This window comes from Oryctolagus cuniculus, chromosome 20 (assembly GCF_964237555.1).
Source record: "Oryctolagus cuniculus chromosome 20, mOryCun1.1, whole genome shotgun sequence".
In the NCBI taxonomy this organism is placed as follows: Eukaryota; Metazoa; Chordata; class Mammalia; order Lagomorpha; family Leporidae; genus Oryctolagus; species Oryctolagus cuniculus.
In genome coordinates, this window is record NC_091451.1 from 35,898,704 (window position 1) to 35,917,710 (window position 19,007).

The following is a 19,007-nucleotide window of genomic DNA, read 5'->3' on the forward strand; positions in this document are numbered from 1 at the left end:
AGCAACTTAAAGATTAGCCTGCTAGAGATCTCCTGCATTTTGAGTGCTGCCTGTGGTTGCCTTGGCAGGGCCAGACCAGTGATTGCGTGGGCCCGATGGGACCCGCAGGTGGATATTCCCCACTCCTGCACCGAACGACCGGAGACGCCAATCCCCGGAAGTAACGTCCTGCGGGAGGGGACGCAGCCGGCTCTACCACCTCCAAGGGGGAGAAACAATCGATTCTCGCGGGACTCCCGCTTAATGTACAGTTGACATTCTGTGCTTTATAAAAAGTTCTTAAGCCACTAACAGCTTAGAAACAATCACAAGGAGGTAAAAACAAATCCCGGAAGAGAAAACCACTCCCATCTTCACTGAGAGGTGACTCACCTGGGTTGATGACCACCCAGCCACCGCGCTCCTGCTGGTGCATCCACGCTCTCCAGCCCCGGGCTCCCTTCTCCCCAGCCCGGGGCTCTCCACTATCCCAGAAGGGCTCAAAGAATTCCACCTGTTCAGGTTCAGAAAAGAGCAGTTAGGCCTACCTTGAACAAAACTGCTGAGTCACTGGGCAAAATAAGTGCTAGTGGGCAAAATGGGAGCTTAGGGTCCTGAAATGTCCATCATCAGCCTTTGAAGTTGATCTGTGACACATACCCCCAAAACAATTATCTAGTGCAGTAGGCAACACCCAGAGAGCCCCCCATTACCCTCCCTGCCTGGTGGCATTCAAATCAAGCATGGGCTGGACCTACTGACTTCTGACAGAATATGGCCACAGTGACGGACTGATGCTTCCGAGATGAGGTTATACAAGACCAGCCAAGGTGCAGAGAGGCGAGAAGGGACTGCAGCTGGGGCCAAAAGTAGAGGTTTCACGGCCAGTGTTTTGGCGTAGCAGATACAGCTGCCACTTGCGCTGGCATCCCACATGGGTGCCAGTTCATGTGTCCTGGCTGCTCCACTTCCAATCCAGCTCCCTGATAATGGCCTGGGAAAAGCACTGGAAGACGGCCCAAGTATTTGGGCCCTTGCAACCACATGGGAGACCTGGAAGAAGCTCCTGGCTTTGGCCTGGCTCAGCCCTAGCCACTGCAGCCATTTGAGGAGTGAACTCTTTCAAATAAATAAATCTTTAAAAAAACAAAGAGGGGTGGCTTCCTGGTTCTGATCCTGTCAGGCCAGCCTAACCAGGGACAGCAGCACTGCCAGTTCCCCGAACACCACTGGACCCCCTGCACAGTAACTGAAGTCATGCTGCTCCCAAGCCCTTGTGAGGGGAAGGTGCCACAAAGTTCCAATGGGACAGACCATGAGCCCTTGAGGAAACAACCTCGGAAGTATATTCCTAACACATGGCACAGAGCTCAGCGCACAGTAGGGACTCAATAAAAGTTGTCAGCACAGAGTTCTAAAGGCAGGTGTCCAGTGAGTGAAACGGTCTGCATTGTGAAGGCTGCCCAGGGAGCTCCTCCTTCATTCGCCTGGGCACTGGGTCTGCCCAGGAAGAGAGGGTGAGCACAGCAGTGAAGCAGGGACAGGGCTGTATCACCAACTGACAAGCAGACTTTCAACGTGAGCCAACAACCCACTCAACCAAAGCTTTTGTAAGAGATCCTTGGAAGAAGATAAGCAGGTTTCCAACAGGCACACCATGTACTGGGAGCCACAGGTAATTCCAGCCCGAGTCCAGGCAGCACCACCCATGCCCGGTAGAGTGCCATCTGCAGGAGAGTCAGGGCAGGGCACGAGCCTCCCACATGGGCCTTACTCCAAGGGCACACAGCAGCCTCAGGAAGGGGACCTGGAAGACTACAGCCCCTCTTCATAGGTCTTGCTCTAAGAACCGTGATGGAAGAAAATGCCCTCAAGAAAGAGAAGTGTATTAAGAAAAAAAAAAAAAAGATGTGATAAGTGGTTATAACCAATTTGTTTATCCCACAGACACAGACCAGCAGTATCAAACTCCACTGTTTATGCTGTGCTACCAAGCTTGCGGCAACAATGTCTCTCAGTTAGAAAGGCCACAGGGAACACTGTTCTGTAAGAAGCCTTGTTCAGGTAAATGCCTTGGAAGCAGGAACCCACGTGCCATTAGCATTTAAAATCTCAAGACCATGGCATCAGTCTCTCGACCTTTCGGAGCCGTCAGAGCTGTCAGGCATGGGCAGTAGCCTCATAGTCACCAGTAGCTGCTCTCATCACAGTGGTCTCTGTAAAGGCGTGGGGCAGGATAGCTCTGGATCCTGACCCACAGTGCTCTTTGATGTCGGCTAAAAATCACTTCTATAGTACAATATACCCTTAAGATATCAAAGCATGTCTTTAAGTTACCTTAACTACCTTACTAATAATCAGTTATACCAAAATTAACAGGTATAATTTTTTTTTTTTTGACAGGCAGAGTGGACAGTGAGAGAGACAGAGAGAAAGGTCTTCCTTTTTCCGTTGGTTCACCCCCAAAAATGGCTGCTGTGGCTGGTGCGCTGCGGCCGGCGCACCGGGCTGATCCGAAGCCAGGAGCCAGGCGCTTCTCCTGGTCTCCCATGCGGGAGCAGGGCCCAAGGACTTGGGTCATCCTCCACTGCCCTCCAGGGCCACAGCAGAGAGTTGGACAGGAAGAGCAGCGACCAGGACAGAATCAGGCGCCCCGACGGGGACTAGAACCCAGTGTGCCAGCGCCACAGGCAGAAGATTAGTCTATTGAGCTGCGGTGCCAGCCTTAACAGGTATAATTCTTTCACATAATTTTGTTCAGAGGCAGCACAATCAAAATTGTCTGTACTAGCAATTCATAAAAACTCCACAGGAAGGTGAGCTCAGTCTTTCCAAACAGACTTAAAAAAAAAAAAAGATATATTTATTTATTTGAAAGGCAGAGTTACAGAGAGGCAGAGGCAGAAAGAGAAGTCTTCCATCTTCTTGTTCACTCCCCAAATGGTCACAACGGCCAGAACTGGGCTGATCCAAAGCCAGGAGCCTCTTCCAGGTCTCCCATGTGAGTGCAGGAGTCCAAGCACTTGAGCCATCCTCCACTGCTTTCCCAGGCCATAGCAGAGCTGGATCAGAAGTGGAGCAGCCGGGTCTTGCACCGGCACCCATTTGGGACGCCAGCGCTTCAGACCAGGGCATCAACTAATCAATAAAATGTCACAATTGTTCCCCTGACTGCTGGCAATAATTAGCATTTAAACTACAGCCAAAGTAAGAGAGACATCAGTGTGTCTTGATACTTACAGGGGGAAGAGGAATTTACTTTCATCTCTATATATTTCACTGCTTTTATTAAGCCATTTTCCTTGGATTACAGGAATATTTCAAAGAATTCATCCTCAGTTGAACTGGAAAAGGGTATTTCTAAAAATATCAAGGAGGCAGGGAAAGAGAAAGAGAGAGAGAGAGAGAGAGGACATGCAAGCGGAACGTGGTACCTGCACTTTGGTCGGCAGATCTCTCACGCTGTCGGGTTTGAAGAAAGTGAAGTCAATCATGGCCTGGAACAAAGAGACGGCCTTCTCCGAGTGGCCAGCCTGCCGCAGAAAGTGGCACTGCTGAAGAAAGAGCGCTGCACCAGGGAGAACAGGGAGGGCACAGGTCAGAGTCCCGCTGATCCCACACGAGGGCAGGACCCGAACCGCTCAAGCACGCAATGCGAGGCCGACACCACCTCCGGCCTGCCATGACTGCTGTATTTTCAAAGCTGTGACACATACATGTCCTGATGTAAAAGCAGTCACAACAGTGCTATAGTTCAAGTAAAGGAATTCTATGTCTGAAGCTATCAGACAAATAAAAGCCACACAGCAAATACAGCAAGTCAAGGGGTGGTCTGAATATTGGCTACCAAATTCTCAAAGCTCATTATTACCCACAAAATTGCAGGATAAGAATGACGTTGTAGATTTCTAGCAGAGAGCAAAGATCTTCCTCAAGGCATCACTAGATGGCATTATGCACCAGCTACCTTCACCACATGTTTAGAGTCTGCTGTGACTAAATCAAGGCTCCAGGTCTGAAATTCTCAGTTCACCTGCAGTGTAGCATAATTCCATTTGCTAAATAGCAATAAGTCGGGATGGTTTTTGATCCAGTGGTTAAAACACCCACATCCCGCATCAGAGTGCCAGGGTTCAGTTCCTGGCTCCACTCCTGACTCCAGCTTCCTGCCAATGCAGACCCTGAGAGGCAGCGGTGATGGCTCAAGTAACTGGGTTCCTGACACCAGGAGGGAGCCTGGGTTGCGTTCCCAGTCCTTGGCTTCAGCCTTGGTTCAGCCTCGGCTGTCTCAAGCATTTGGGGAATGAACCAGCAGAGGGGAATTCTAATAAAAACTTTTTTTAAATAAACAGCATTAATCAAATGGTGTCATGGGAGACTCCCTCTGTCACTGTGGTGATGCTATTTCTAGGGCAAAAGATCTGTTACTTTTAGATGCCAACACTATTACTCATTAGCAGGAGCGTCAGTAAAGTAAATGCCTGAGCTGCACTCATCGGAGACCTTTTCACTTAATGGGCACAACATTAAAGCACTACTGTCCCAGATGGAGAAGTTGGAGCTCAAACAGGTCAGGAACCTGCCCATGGCCATGCCACAGCCAAATATGGGACGCACACAGGATTCAAGTTCAAGAGTGATATTCTCCAGCTCCTGCATACCAAGCAAACTCCTAACCTCAATTCTACCAAGATGTCTATTCCAGGCTCCTTCGGGACACCAAATGCATTAATGGCACAACACCAAGAGTGTTCATCTGTGCAGTGATGGCTGGCAAGGGGGCCTGCGAGCACATTCCCATCGGAGACAGCAACCGGGTGACAAGCACAGGAGTCCCACAGGTGAGGCCGCCCAGAGCCAAAGCAGCCAAACGGCCTGACCACGTTTACTTGGTTAAACAGCAGGAGAGTTTGAACTTGTTGTCACTGACACTTCCTTAACCCTCCTGGCTCGAACACACACCAGGAGAGCACTGGGAGGATTGGTAATCCATAGTAATCAACAAGATTAGAATACTTAAAAAAAAAAAAATTTGTTGTATCACATGAGCTGGACTTTTCAAACGTGAAGCACACATAAACCCTCATTTTCAGTGGGGTCACAGGCACGTCCCCCTCCCAGCCCATGGATCTCGCGGTCTCCTTACCAAACATCGCCTCTTCCGTGCCAGGCAGCGCGGGGTGAGACAAGACGCTGCCGTCCTTCACAGCCGACAAAGTACTCAGGCACTTTCCATACAGATTGTGAATCTTTGATACTGAGAAGGTGCTAAACTGGCTCTGGCAAAATAAAAGGTATTTCTGCCAAAGGGCTGTATTATTAGGGTGTAAAAAAATCAGTTTCTGCCACTCTTTGAGCAGAGCGGAGGGCTCCCAGAACTCGGCACACAGCTGCAGCTTGGCGAGCTTCAGCTCCACGCTGCTCGGGTTGCTCTCGACGGCCCGCTCCAGGACGGCCAGCTTCTTCTCCAGGAGCAGCCTCAGGGACTTCTTCCGCTTCTCCCGCTCGCCGTCCTCGATGGCGTATAGGCCAGGACACCGCATGACCTCATCCTCAACAACAAAAACACCAGCTTACCAATGCAGTTTCCACAGTGCCTTCACAGACTTGCACACAGCCCCAGTGGCTTCCCCACCCCTCCAATGAACTGTACTCAGACCTTCTCCGTAGAGATGTGTTTATTACAATTGCTTTTAGTGAAGCTTGGCGCCCAGGGTATCCACGCCACCTAGTGTATTTCATCTTGTGTTTATTTCACCTGACCCACCTGTCTAGAGCTGCCATTTTAAACTTGGCTTTATGTACCGATAACTGACACACAATCCTTGGAACGCTTTTCTGAAGGGCTAACCTTACCAACGACTCGACCAAACAAACGTAGGACAAATAGGGCTAAGTGTGCGAGCGGGTCACAAGGCGGGACTCAGACGACTCCGTGTGGTACTGGAGGAGGCGAGTGCCCAGCTCTAACCAGGCCACGTCCTGAGCAGCCTCCTCTCAGCTCTGTGCACTCTGTCCTTTGGGAAGACCTCTCCCTGCCAGGGGCGGCCACTCCTCCTTCAAGATTCTGTTCCCACATCACATGCTCGTGGCAGCCCCCTCTCTCCTCCCCAGCAGTGAGTCAATCCCTCACTCTACTCCCAAGTGACACCCAGCACGGACCACCCAGGCTGTGTTTATTCGTCACATCAGGCTTCCTCACGGGCTGTGAGCAGCTCAGGGCTGTATTCCAGTCATCTCTGTCTGCCCAGGGCCAGGGTTCCTCACGGCAGCTCAAGAGGTGCTGCCCAGAAGCGGGAATGGAATCCTAACAGACCAGATCCAAGACAGCCATGCTTACCTGAAAAGCAACAAATGCCATCCACAGCTGAGTATCCCAAGGATTCTCCCGAACTTTCCTGTTAAACTCCTCGACCTTGGCCTTGAGAGCAGCATTCTCTCTGTCTGCCTGTGAGTCAGGCTGCTTTGACTCTTGCTCTGAAGGACCCTGTCCTTGTAACCACTGTGTGGTTGACTGATCATAAACCCCTAGAGGATTCAGCCAGGTTGCAACAGGAGCAGTCACATCGTCCGAGTCCCTCACTGGGATAAAGGGGCCTGGCTCAGCGGAGGGAGATGCAGTTTTACTGGTAATGGCGACGCCATCGATGTTCATCAATCCCACACTCTTCTTTGTAAAATAGCGTTCAACATGCTTACGGGTCCGCTTCTTTTCTGTGGAAGCCCCTTCCCAAGAAATACACTGTTTCTTGGGGTTTATGCCAAGGCAGGAATCTCCTTTCCTCCTGTATCTTGTATTACAAAAAAAAAAAAAAAAAAAAAAAAACAGTTACCTAAAGAATGAATAGCCAACTGCCTCTGGATGGGCAAAGGCTCATGGACCCAAACCCTCGGTGACGTGAGCTGACCACACATCTTCCTTTCAAATTGTGTCTACTCAGAGACCACGAGCCCTGGCTGCCTGCCCTCACTGCTTCCTCTAACACTTCGACTCTTCCTCACCATCTCCTGAACTGAACCAAGCCAGCCTCTAAAGGTGAACGGCGTATACTCCCCTGCAGCAAGGCAGCTAAGGCACCCCGCATGCAGTCTGTCACTTCATCAGCCAGCAGAAACTGTCCTCCCTGTGCCGCCCTGTTCCTGGAGGACACTAAGATGTTGGAACCTACGGGGTCCCGTGTCTACTGTCTGCAGCTCACTCTCAGATGCACCAGGAAAAGATGGTGCATGGACAGCTGTGCAACAAAGCAAGGTCAGCAGGGTGCCAATGGCAGAACACAGAGGTGGGTACTGTGAAATTCTTTCAACTTCTGCTGTACATCTGCAAGTTCTCAGAATAAAATGCTGTGGGTAGAAACGCAGGGGAGTGCTACCTCCATCCTCTGTAACTGCCACATGCTCTGCCTCCCTTCACCCCAAGCAGCACAGCCTCCTGGCTGCTGCGTGGTCCGCCAGCACCTCTCTGCCTCAGCCTGTCAGGCTGGGCTCCTCTCACACATCACCCAAAGGCTCTCTCCACCCCTTTCTAGCCTCACTCCCAGTTCCTCCTAGGACACCTCACAATAATCCCTCTCCATCCACCTAAGTCAAACAGCTCTAGCAAAGGGGTGGCAAGGGAAAACTGTGCTAACAGAACTCTAGATACAGTTGTCATTCCTTAAGGAAGAAACTTCAACACAGCGGGCTTTGGTCTCCTTAACTAATACTATTTCAACAGCATTGTTTCCTCATCCGTATCACTAACAACGCGCAAGATTTTAGATATTCAAGTGTCTTTAAAAATGTTTACTGAGTTCTCTGACTTTAAAACTGATAGGGCCGGCGCCGCAGGTCACTAGGCTAATCCTCTGCCTTGCGGTGCTGGCACACTGGGTTCTAGTCCCGGTCAGGGCGCCGGATTCTGTTCCGGTTGCCCCTCTTCCGGGCCAGCTCTCTGCTGTGGCCAGGGAGGGCAGTGGAGGATGGCCCAAGTGCTTGGGCCCCGCACCCGCATGGGAGACCAGGAGAAGCACCTGGCTCCTGCCTTCGGATCAGCGCGGTGTGCCGGCTGCAGTGGCCACTGGAGAGTGAACCAACGGCAAAGGGAAGACCTTTCTCTCTGTCTCTCTTTCTCACTGTCCACTCTGCCTGTCAAAAAAAAAAAAAAAAAAAAAAAAAACTGATAGAAAAATCTTATTTTCCTACATTATTAGCTACTTTCAGACATGCATTTGAGTACATACATAGGTACATTTGAGTACATTATAGGTACACACATCCTTTTGTTTTTTTTTTTTTAAGATTTATTTATTTATTTGAAAGTCAGAGTCACACAGAGAAAGGAGAGGCAGAAAGAGAGAGAAGGAGAGGCGGGGTGGGGGGTGGGGGTCTTCCATCTGCTGGTTCACTCCCCAGTTAGCCACAATGGCCGGAGATGCGCCAATCCAAAGCCAGGAGCCAGGAGCTTCTTCCAGGTCTCCCACACGGCTGCAGGGGCCCAAGGACTTGGGTCATCTTCTACTACTTTCCCAGGCCATAGCAGAGAGCTGAATCGGAAGTGGAACAGCCGAGTCTCGAACCAGCACCCATATGGGATGCTGGCCCTGCAGGCGGCAGCTTAACCCACTATACCACAGTGCTGGCCCACCCCCACATCCTTTTTAAAAACAGTTGTTGAGGCCAGAGTTGTGGCATAGCAGGTAAAGATGCTGCCTGTGACACTGGCATCCCCTAGGCACAGGTTCAAGACCTGGCTGCTCCATTTCTGATCCAGCTCCCTGCTGATGTGCCTGGGGAAAGCATCAGAGGATGTCCCAAGTGCTTTGGCCCCTGCTACCCACGTGGGAGACCCAGAAGAAACTCCTGGCTTCAGACCAGGCCAGCTCCAGCCACTGTGGCCATTTGGGGAGTGAACCAGAGGACGAAGATCTCTAATTCTGCCTTTCAAATAAATACATAAATCTTTAGGAAAACAACAATTGTTGTCAGTCTTGGGCTTCTCCCTCCACTTGTAAGCATTTCCCTATACCGTTAGTCTCAGAAAATACCATTTGATGGACTTCAAACTGTTCCATCGGATGGATGTGCCATAACTTATTTAACCATTTTCCCTATGGTTGGATATTTAGATTGTATTCAATTTATCATTTACCATATAATCTATTTTTTTTTTTTTTTTTTTGACAGGCAGAGTGGACAGTGAGAGAGAGAGAGAGAGAGACAGAGAGAAAGGTCTTCCTTTTTGCCGTTGGTTCACCCTCCAATAGCCGCCAAGGCCGGCACGCTGCGCTGATCCGAAGCCAGGAGCCAGGTGCTTCTCCTGGTCTCCCATGCGGGTGTGGGGCCCAAGGACTTGAGCCATCCTCCACTGCCCTCCCTGGCCACAGCAGAGAGCTGGCCTGGAAGAGGGGCAACCGGGACAGAATCCGGCGCCCCAACCGGAACTAGAACCCGGTGTGCTGGCGCCGCAAGGTGGAGGATTAACCTATTGAGCCACGGCGCCAGCCCTACCATAGAATCTTAATAACTGGAAAGGACTAGGATGTATCATAATGCAATATTCCCCCAAATGAAGGCACTGTTTCTCATCAAATAATCAGCTAGCCTTCACTGGATTAACTCCAGAGGACAGGAACCCCTACTTTGGCAGTTAAGTAATGGCATACATACATTTATTTAAATGGATGCAGCCATAGGCATCTGACCAAAACAAAAAAATAAGGGCCGGCGCCGCAGCTCACTAGGCTAATCCTCTGCCTAGCGGCGCCAGCACACCGGGTTCTAGTCCCGGTCGGGGCACCGGATTCTGTCCCGGTTGCCCCTCTTCCAGGCCAGCTCTCTGCTGTGGCCAGGGAGTGCAGTGGAGGATGGCCCAAGTGCTTGGGCCCTGCACCCCATGGGAGACCAGGAAAAGCACTTGGCTCCTGGCTCCTGCCATCGGATCAGCGCGGTGCGCCGGCCGCGGCAGCCATTGGAGAGTGAACCATCGGCAAAGGAAGACCTTTCTCTCTGTCTCTCTCTCTCACTGTCCACTCTGCCTGTCAAAAAAAATAAATAAATAAATAAAAATAAATAAATAAATAAACACTGAAGGCTTATGAGACAAGAGAAAGGGGGGGGGGAGTATGGGTAAATGGAGCTACTGTTCTGCCCCACCTCTCCTCGGTGGGCCTGAGCCCAGGAGCAGAGAGAACCGGGCACCATAAATCTTTCGTTGAGAGTCCTCACAGTGCCAGACTGCCTGGCTCCAAATTCTAGCTCCCACACTGTAGGCTGAGTGGCCTTGATCTAGTCCTTAAATCTGTGCTTCAGTTTCATCTGTAAACTGGAGATAACAGCTCCTATGTCACACAGTTGCTGGGGTGATCAACAGTGTATTAATATAAGAACTTTGGAACAATGTCTACTACACAGTAAGTGCTAGGTAAGTCTAAATTATCATTTTATAAAACTCGGCTCCTCAGGGGCTGGTGCTGTGGCAAAGCAGATAAAGCCTCTGCCAGCAGAGCCAGCATCCCATACGGGTGCAAATTCGAGTCCTGGCTGCTCTACTTCCAATCCAGCTCCTTGCTAATGTGCCTGGAGAAGCAGAAGAAAACCGCCCAAGACCTTGGGCCCCTGCACCCACGTGGCTTTGGATTGGCCCAGCTCTGGCCATTGTGGCCATTTGGGGAGTGAATCAGTGGATGGAAAACCTCTCTCTCTCTGCCTCTGCCTCTAACTGCCTTTCAAATAAATAAATCTTAAAAAACAACAACAACAACAACATGGCTCCTCAATGGAAGCCAACTGTTTTATCTGGTTTATAGTCAAAGAAATAATGATCTATTTCAAAAATGGAGAGAAGACTGAGCTGAAGTGCCAAGCAATTTTCTGAGGGTGATCTGACTCCAACGTTCACACTATCAGAAACCAGCCCCTGTTGACCACACTTCTCCAACACACACCACGTCACTGTCACTGCTGGGAGGCCCACACTAGCATGAGGTACGCTTTTATACAAAGCCAAAGCTGGGCCCTGAAACTTCTACCCGCTAATCTTACAAGTCACAAAGCACACTGTCACTCTGCCTTTCCAAAGACAGTCCAACAAGGCTTAAACGACCAGACCACATCCTCACATCTGGCACCCCAGGGTCCTGCCACCCTCCTGAGCCCCCAGTTATCAGTGTCCCTCTTGAAGTGTGCAAGCTCAGTCCCTGACAACGTCTGCACCATCCTCGACCACCTCCCAGTGCCATGGGCTAAAGACCATGCTAGGCCTGGACACAACAGTGACACAGCCATTAACACAGGTGGACCTCACCCAAGCGCACTGAGTTACCGGGACGCACAGCCACGCCATCTCTGTAACAGCAGGATCTCTGCTGTTTAATATCGTTGTCTCTAAGTGCTCTCTTGCTAAGGCCTCAGCCGTTCATTAGCAGAAGCTTAGAAGCCATTCTTTGTTAATTTTTTTTTCCTTTCTGACCTACTAATAATAACCCTTAATATCTGCACACCAATTTCCAACTCCTTACCAAATATCTCTGACATTTGAGGACACAGCAGGCAAGAATCAGTCCTCTCAACTTACAGTGGAGAAACAAGACTCAGGTTCTGGGGGACCTGCCTGGGATTACAGCGCTAAGAAGCTGCAAAGTCCCAGCAAGAACCCGAGTCCCTGCCTCCAGGTCGAGACGATGCCTTTCCACACTACCTGTCTCAGCTGTACTTGTGGAGCATGAAAGAACATGTGAGGCCAGAGAAACAGGTTCAAGTCCCAAGCCTGCTACTTCCTGGCTGCGAGACCCCGAGCAGTTAGCTACTTAACTCTCTGAGATGCTTCTTCCTTCCTGCAAAGCAAGAGTGCTGTGCTCATGCTCACGGAGCAGCTGCGAGGATCAGACAGCGTGACGGCAGGGAAAGAATGAGCACAGGACCACGATACGCCTGCACACCCTAGCCGAGTTTGCTGGCTTCCCCATCTTTCACTGGGCACCCCCCACATCTGTGGCACTGGACAGTGGTGGCACAGGAGCATTGAACAAGATAAGAATGCAGTAAGGGGCCAGCGCTGTGGCGCAGTGGGTTGATCCTCCACCTGCAATGCCAGCATCCCATAGGGCTGCCGGTTCCAGTCCCAGCTGCTCTTCTTCTGATTCAGCTCTCTGCTGTGGCCTGGGAAAGCAGTAGAAGATGGCCCAAGTACTTGGGCCCTGCACCCATGTGGGAGACCCAGAAGAAGCTCCTGGCTCCTGGCTTCGGATGGGCACAGCTCCGGCCATTATGGCTATTTGGGGAGTAGCAGAATGAAGACCTCTCTCTCTCTCTCTGCCTCTCCTTCTCTCTCTCTGTGTAACTGACTTTCAAATAAATAAAATAAATCTTTTTAAAAAAAGTAAAAAAAAATTTAAAAATTTCAGTTATTTGAAAGGCAGAAAGATGGGCACACAGACACTGTGTGTGTTAGAAACAGACTAAGAGAATTTCCCATGCACTGACTCACTCCCCAAATGGCTACAACAGCCAGCACTGGGCCAGGCTGAAGCGGGAACTCAATCCAAGGGTCTAAGGTGGGTGGCAAGGACCCAGGTAGTTTAGCCATCCCCTGCTGCCTCTGAGGGCACCATAAGCAGGAAGGTAGAACAGGGAGTGCAGCCACACTCCATCATGAGATGTCGGTGTTGTAAGCATATCTTAACCACTATGCCAAACCCCTGACCCTCAAATATTTTTGACTGACAGATCAGAAAACTTCAAACACATTACTGAAGCAAAAACCTTCACTTATTTTTATAATTATCTGATCGCATGTGCTATAAACATTTTGGAAAAAGTCATTACCATTAAATCTCATTTGTTTTTTTGTTTTTTTGTTTTTTTGTTTTTTTTTTTTGACAGGCAGAGTGGACAGTGAGAGAGAGACAGAGAGAAAGGTCTTCCTTTACCATTGGTTCACCCTCCAATGGCCGCCGCGGCCGGCGCACCGCGCTGATCCGATGGCAGGAACCAGGTACTTATCCTGGTCTCCCATGGGGTGCAGGGCCCAAGTACCTGGGCCATCCTCCACTGCACTCCCTGGCCACAGCAGAGAGCTGGCCTGGAAGAGGGGCAACTGGGGCAGAATCTGGCGCCCCGACCGGGACTAGAACCCGGTGTGCCGGCACCGCTAGGCGGAGGATTAGCCTAGTGAGCCACGGCGCCGGCCATTAAATCTCATTTGTTAAGGACACACATGGAAGGCAGATAAATAAAAGGCCCCCATCACTTTGTAAAACAGCATACAGATTAGACACTTCTATCACAATGAATGAATCTAAAAATACCTTGTAAAAGTTAAATCAACCAATGTTGAACATGTGCCATGCCAGGCACTAGGCCAAGCACTAGGACTAACTAAGGCCTCCCATGACCTCAGGTGTAAGCTCTCATTTCCCAACACGACATGAGAACTGTGCCTCAAAAACTCAGTAATCCATGAAGCCCAACAGAACCTACCCACGAGAGACACACAGGCAGTCAGTGCTGAGAGTTCAGAGGAGAAAGAACGTCACCAGCGAAATGAGGGAAAACATGACGGATACCTTGCTATATCCCCGCGGTAGAGAGACTTATACTCCCAGTTGGCAGGATCAGGCTTCTTATCTGTTCTGAAGGTTTCTCCAGTCACAGCCTGGACATCCTCAAGCCAAACAAGGCGACGTCCAGTCTCGGCAGCAGAGTTACTTCCTGGACTGTGGGACACGAGAGAGTGAAGAAAGAAAAGGGACACATACTTCAGAAATCTCTCAGTGAGACATGGCATTTTCAGAAATATGCAAGCTAAATGTTCACACCACTCATGCAGGGAACACCTAAGCCCACAGAATGCGCACCTGCCAGAGAGAGGGGAGGGCAACTCTAGCTCTGGGAAGAGTTCTCCAAAGCAGGCAAAGCCCATCGCCACAAATGACACTTTACACAAGGGATTTTTCTAAGAAACACTCCTGCTCCAAGGCACCAGAGTGCTAAGCAGAGGGAACTACCACAACTTCACAGGTGAAAAACCACTGACCCTGAAGTCGGCCATCTTTCCTTCACCTAACTCACCTCAAAGTGCTCATTTTATTCCAACTGAAAACCAAGAGCCACTGCTCTGACTGGTTCAGGCTCCTGTGTAAGCTGAGCTGGTCCCAGTCTCACTGTGAGTCTGGGCTCTGTGCCCAGTGTTTTGCCCACACCTGGCCAGCAGGCAGGGAGGGAACAGGCTGCAGTCCACGGCAGGTTGAGACCCAATCCACAGACACACAGGGAACCTCCTCCCTAGGAGTCACGTGAGAGGAAGAGGATTTTCCGGCACCCAGCATCTTTCTTCCTCTATAGAAAATCAGTTTCTAATGTTGCTGACACAAGAAGCTGCCAAGGCCACGAGAACAGCCCTTCACCGTCGTTCAATCCTTGCTTTTTAGCTCAGCCCAGATACAAAGATCTCCAGGTTTCCAAATCATTCTTGGTAGCAAGTACAAGGCAATGGCAGTTCAGGAACCCAAAGCGGTTACTAATAAGTATGTCAGGCAGTGAGCCTCAGGTTACAACACACGGTGATTTTAACACGCTCACCTTCAGAACAACTGTGGAGGGTTTTCTGTCCACCAAACCTTAGGGCTCCATGAAAGGTGGGAGAGAGAGCCCACTAGAAACACAATGATGGGACCAGCATTGTGGCACAGCAGGTTTGGCATCCACCTGCAATGCCAGCATCCCATATGGGCACCCGTTCAAGACCCAGCTGTTCTGCTCCCGATCCAGCTCCCTAATGCACCTGGAAAAGCAGCAAAAGGTGGCCCAAGTGTTTAGGCCCCTGCACCCACGTGGGAGACCTGGAAGAAACTCCTGGTTCCTGGCTTCAGCCTGGCCCAGCCCTCGCTGTTGCAGCCTTTGTGGAGTGAACCAGCAGATGGAAGACCCCTCTTTCTCTTCCCTTCTTTGTAACTGTCTTCCAAACCACCCCCCCCCCAAAAAAAAAGAAAAATAAAGGCAACACAATGATGCATTCCAGAAAGAACTATAAAGGCAACTGTGCAAGAAAATAAAATGTGGGCCAGCTGCAGACCACCCCCGGGGTGGCTCTGGTTCTGGGGTCAGGAAACAGTGCTGGGCTGTGCGCGAGAAAGCCTCTGCCGCACCCAAGGGTGAAGAAAAGCTCAGGCTAAGAAACGAAGGGAAGTCAGCAGCTTCAGTCTCCGGGAAGCTGTCCCTGTGGTGTGCCCACCGCCACCCCTGTGAACACACTGCCCTGACATCACCAAAAGCCTCTCACGCAAGCGACTCCCTCAGTCCCTGTTTGGGGAAAAACAAGCAATTCTTCCAAAGCACCTTCCAGAAAGACTGTACAGTTAACAGCAAGAAAGTGAAGGAGCAACTTAAAAATGCTATCTGGGCCATAAAACAAGCAAGAGGCTGTCAAAAGCCCCTCTGATGCAGTTAAAGCGCAGGCTGCAATGAATTTTTTCACATTCTAATGGCAGTTCCTTTGTGGTCTGGGGAAATCCTTTAAAATCAATTTCCTCAGGTAGAAAAAAGGACAAGTAACTGAAAGCTGAGTTTTCAGAAGATATAATTAAAGGAGCTTGCTTGAAGACATACTAAGATAAATATTCATAATCTAGACATCCATTCATTCGTAAACAAAAACCCACAGAATACCACTTGAGGAGGCCTTGTGCAAGTGCTGGGGCCACAGTGCTGAGTAAGCTAAGCCTGGCTCCTGTCCTCACATCCAGACACACATGGAACACAACTGGACATTCATCCCAGCTGGATCCTTCCTCACTCCTTGGCTTTTTCTTCCTAAGGGCAACCTTGGGTTGTGGGTATAGCACCCATAGTACACAGAGGTCCATGACCTGGCTTCCTGGAGCCACAGAGGCCTGCAACTGTCCCCACCGATGACGAAGACTTCAGAAGACAGCAGTGCGTGCCTCTCTGATTCCAGACGTGTTCCACACAGAGCTCTCCCTGACATCCATGGGACTTCCAAGCACATAACAAAGGAAACAATCTCTGAAGAGCTGCAAAAATCTCAATGGCACTGATATTTTTAAAGTATGCCCTGGAAAAGTACTTGAATTTTCTCTCTTGTAAACCATATGAGCAAATAAAAAAGTGAAATGAGCGGTGATCCAGGAGGTTTCACCACACACCACTCACCTGACGTGGAGGCAAAGCACTTGTCTATGCAGAGGCTGGTCAACAAGGCAGAGGGAAAGCTAGACTGAGCACCTAAGCTGTGACCACTGTGTCCAGTGACTTCAACTTGCTCAGCATGGACAGCAGAGTGACACACGGGAGAGACACAGACCCCAAGGAAAGAGTCTGAGTACTTTGGTCACGAGCTGTTCTACATCTTCAACACAGTGGTCCTGAGCCATTGTGGAACCAGAGGAGGAGAAGGGGGTGCTGTAACTGGCGCAGCAGGTAAAGCTGATGCCCACAGTGCCTGCATCCCATATGGGTGCCGGTTCCAGTCCCGGCTGCTCCACTTCTGATCCAGCTCTCTGCTATGGGCTGGGAAAGCAGTGGAAGAGGAGGCGAAGGGAAGCAAGGACTACCTCGGCACTGCACTAACCTCTTCCGGCAAGAATGTGCGCACACACACGGGTGCTGACAGGAGTGCTGAGTGGAAGACACACAGGAGATGCGAGACTTTCCTCTTACTCTCTGACCAGGTGAAGGCCAGCAGCCCTCAGACACAGAAGCCCCAACCCCTTAACGCATGCCCCATCCACCTACCAAGTGGCACAGCTCCCGTCTCTGAAAACCCCCCAGACTTCTGATCTGAATCAGGTACTAACATAACCATTACTTTAGTAACATTTCACAGATAAAGTCGTGTCCCTAATTTTCCCTTTTCTTCAGAAGCTGCCGTAGTGCTAGAGCCCTCTTGTGCCAGAATGGCTGAATAATCAAACACCTATCCTGGAGCAGCAATCACGGGAGAACGTCCAAGATTTACCCGTCACAGCGCCCAAGACTCCAACCTACCCTGGTTTCTCGGAGGCCCTCCTGCTGCCCCTGGAGGGCCCGTCCTCGGCAGAATCAGTGTCCGGCGCAGACTCGCTGCTGCCAGACTGCCCGCGTCTTCTCTTTGTCTTCCTGTGATGCTGATGCTTCCTCTTCTTCTTCCTCTCTTTCTTCTTTTTTCTGCTCGTTTGGATGAGCTTCTGGTCGGTGTCACTTTCATCTGCAGGTTCTGATTTCAGAGAACTCCTGATTGAGAAAATCGACTTTAGTATTGTTTTTAAAAGAGACACTCAGAAAATAACATGTAAGAAAGTAAACATGCAATAGGGAACGCTAAATGCTCAGATTTACCATTTGCCTACATGTGACATGGTGCCTCCCAGAACTACGGTTCACCTTAGACTTAACAATTAGAACTAAGGGCACAACAAATGAAGAAATTCTGATTTTAATAGTTTCTAAATACATACTTTTACATGTACATGAGAGTACTTAAAAAGTCTGCAAAAATGGAACTAAAAAATAAACCTGAGGCAGGCACGAGGGCACAACATGTTAAGCTGCCACTCGGGATGCCCACATCCCCCATCAGAGTGCCAGTCTGATTTCCAGCCCCTCTGCTTCCAAGCCCGCTTCCTGCTAATGCCGTCTGGGAGGCAGCAGACGACAGGTCAAGTACCTGAGTCCCTGCCACCCATGTAGGAGACCTAGTTGGAGTTTTGGGCTCCTGGCTTTGGCCTGGCCATCCTGGCTGTTGCAGACTTTTGGGGAATAAACCAGTGGATGGAAGATCAATATCTCTGTCTATTTCTAGCTCATGAACTTTCTCAAGATTTTATATTCAACTTTAGGTGAAAATAACTTACCAGCTGTTTTATCAAATATACTATTAGAAACAATTTTTTAAAACTAACGTATTTGAAAGGCAGAGTTACAGGGGTCAGGAGGATAGGGGAAGATCTTCTATCTGCTGGTTCACTCCCCAAATGGCCACAGCAGTGGGGACTGGGCCAGGCCAAAGCCAGGAGCCTAGAACTCTATCAGGTCTCCCACATGGATGGCAAAAGCCCAAGTATTTGGACCATCTTCCACTGCTTTCCCAGTTGTATTAGCAGGGAGGTAGATCGGAAGTGGAGAAGCCAGGACTCAAACCAGCGCTCATATGGAATGCCAGCATCACATCGCAGGTAGAGGCTTAACCTGGTGTGCCACAATGCCAGCCCATCAGATACAGTATTTTTAAAGTAACCTCATAAAAGACTTCTTTCAATGCCATACATTATAGGCTAACACGTCCTTAGTGTAGTAGAAAGTTAATTATGGTCCCTATCTTGAAAGCTGACAATGAGCACTTCTTCCTCATTACTAAAATATCTGCAAACGCTCTCTTGGGCATCAACTGGTCTCCATTTCCAAAGGTTTCATGAACATTTTGGGTACAGGGTTTCACAGGATTTTCACCTATTAATACGGCCATTTAGTCTATATCTGCGAGAGACATTTCTTAATTCCATGATTTACAACAAAATTCTTTCACAGCTGGGTACAGATTATGCTTCCCCTGATGTGTTCATAGATCTTACCCCACATTATATAAGCTCCTTCTATTTCTACAGGAAAAAGAAAGCCAACTAAAGAAATACCTGAATTACAATATCCTAAGGGTCACTCACACAGTTAGTAAAGTTACTCACGAAGCACAATGAGGCCAATTCCCTCATGGCTACTTAAAGGCACTAACTGTGACAGGTCCTCACCAGTGCAATGCAAAGGGACAGAGGCATGATGGGTAGAATGAGGTCTGGGAAAATGAAGTCAGATGAAGAGCTGATGGAGCTCTGCTACCACAGGGTCTCTCAGGGGTGTCACCTCAGCCACGCTGCAGACAGGGATCCGGTGAATACCAACACCTGGTGAGAAGGCTACCTTGGCAGTGGTGCCCCTTCAGAAACCAGGGCCGTGGGCTCCTCAGTTTGGTGGCTCAGCGACAGCAGGCTTCCAACACAAAAGCTAGGGTTGCTCAGCCAGTCTAATTCTGCACATGCAAAAGGGACAAGAGATCAATG

At 49.8% G+C, this 19,007-nt stretch overlaps 1 protein-coding gene across 4 annotated transcripts in view; it reads right to left on the bottom strand.

Moving 5' to 3' along the window:
- The window catches only part of NRDE2 (NRDE-2, necessary for RNA interference, domain containing), an 83,826-nt gene that overhangs the window by 23,895 nt on the left and 40,924 nt on the right, over positions 1 to 19,007 (bottom strand). For 3 of the 4 annotated variants that reach the window (XM_070065525.1, XM_070065528.1, XM_070065526.1), the window contains exons 6-12: positions 18,868 to 18,976; positions 16,963 to 17,187; positions 13,524 to 13,673; positions 6,320 to 6,770; positions 5,126 to 5,531; positions 3,414 to 3,547; positions 373 to 493 (exon numbers count right to left, since the gene is read on the bottom strand). In XM_070065525.1, the coding sequence (XP_069921626.1) occupies positions 373 to 493; positions 3,414 to 3,547; positions 5,126 to 5,531; positions 6,320 to 6,770; positions 13,524 to 13,673; positions 16,963 to 17,187; positions 18,868 to 18,976 (1,596 nt within the window). The remainder of the gene's footprint in view (positions 1 to 372; positions 494 to 3,413; positions 3,548 to 5,125; positions 5,532 to 6,319; positions 6,771 to 13,523; positions 13,674 to 16,962; positions 17,188 to 18,867; positions 18,977 to 19,007) is intronic. The other variant, XM_070065529.1, reaches the window with a different exon arrangement.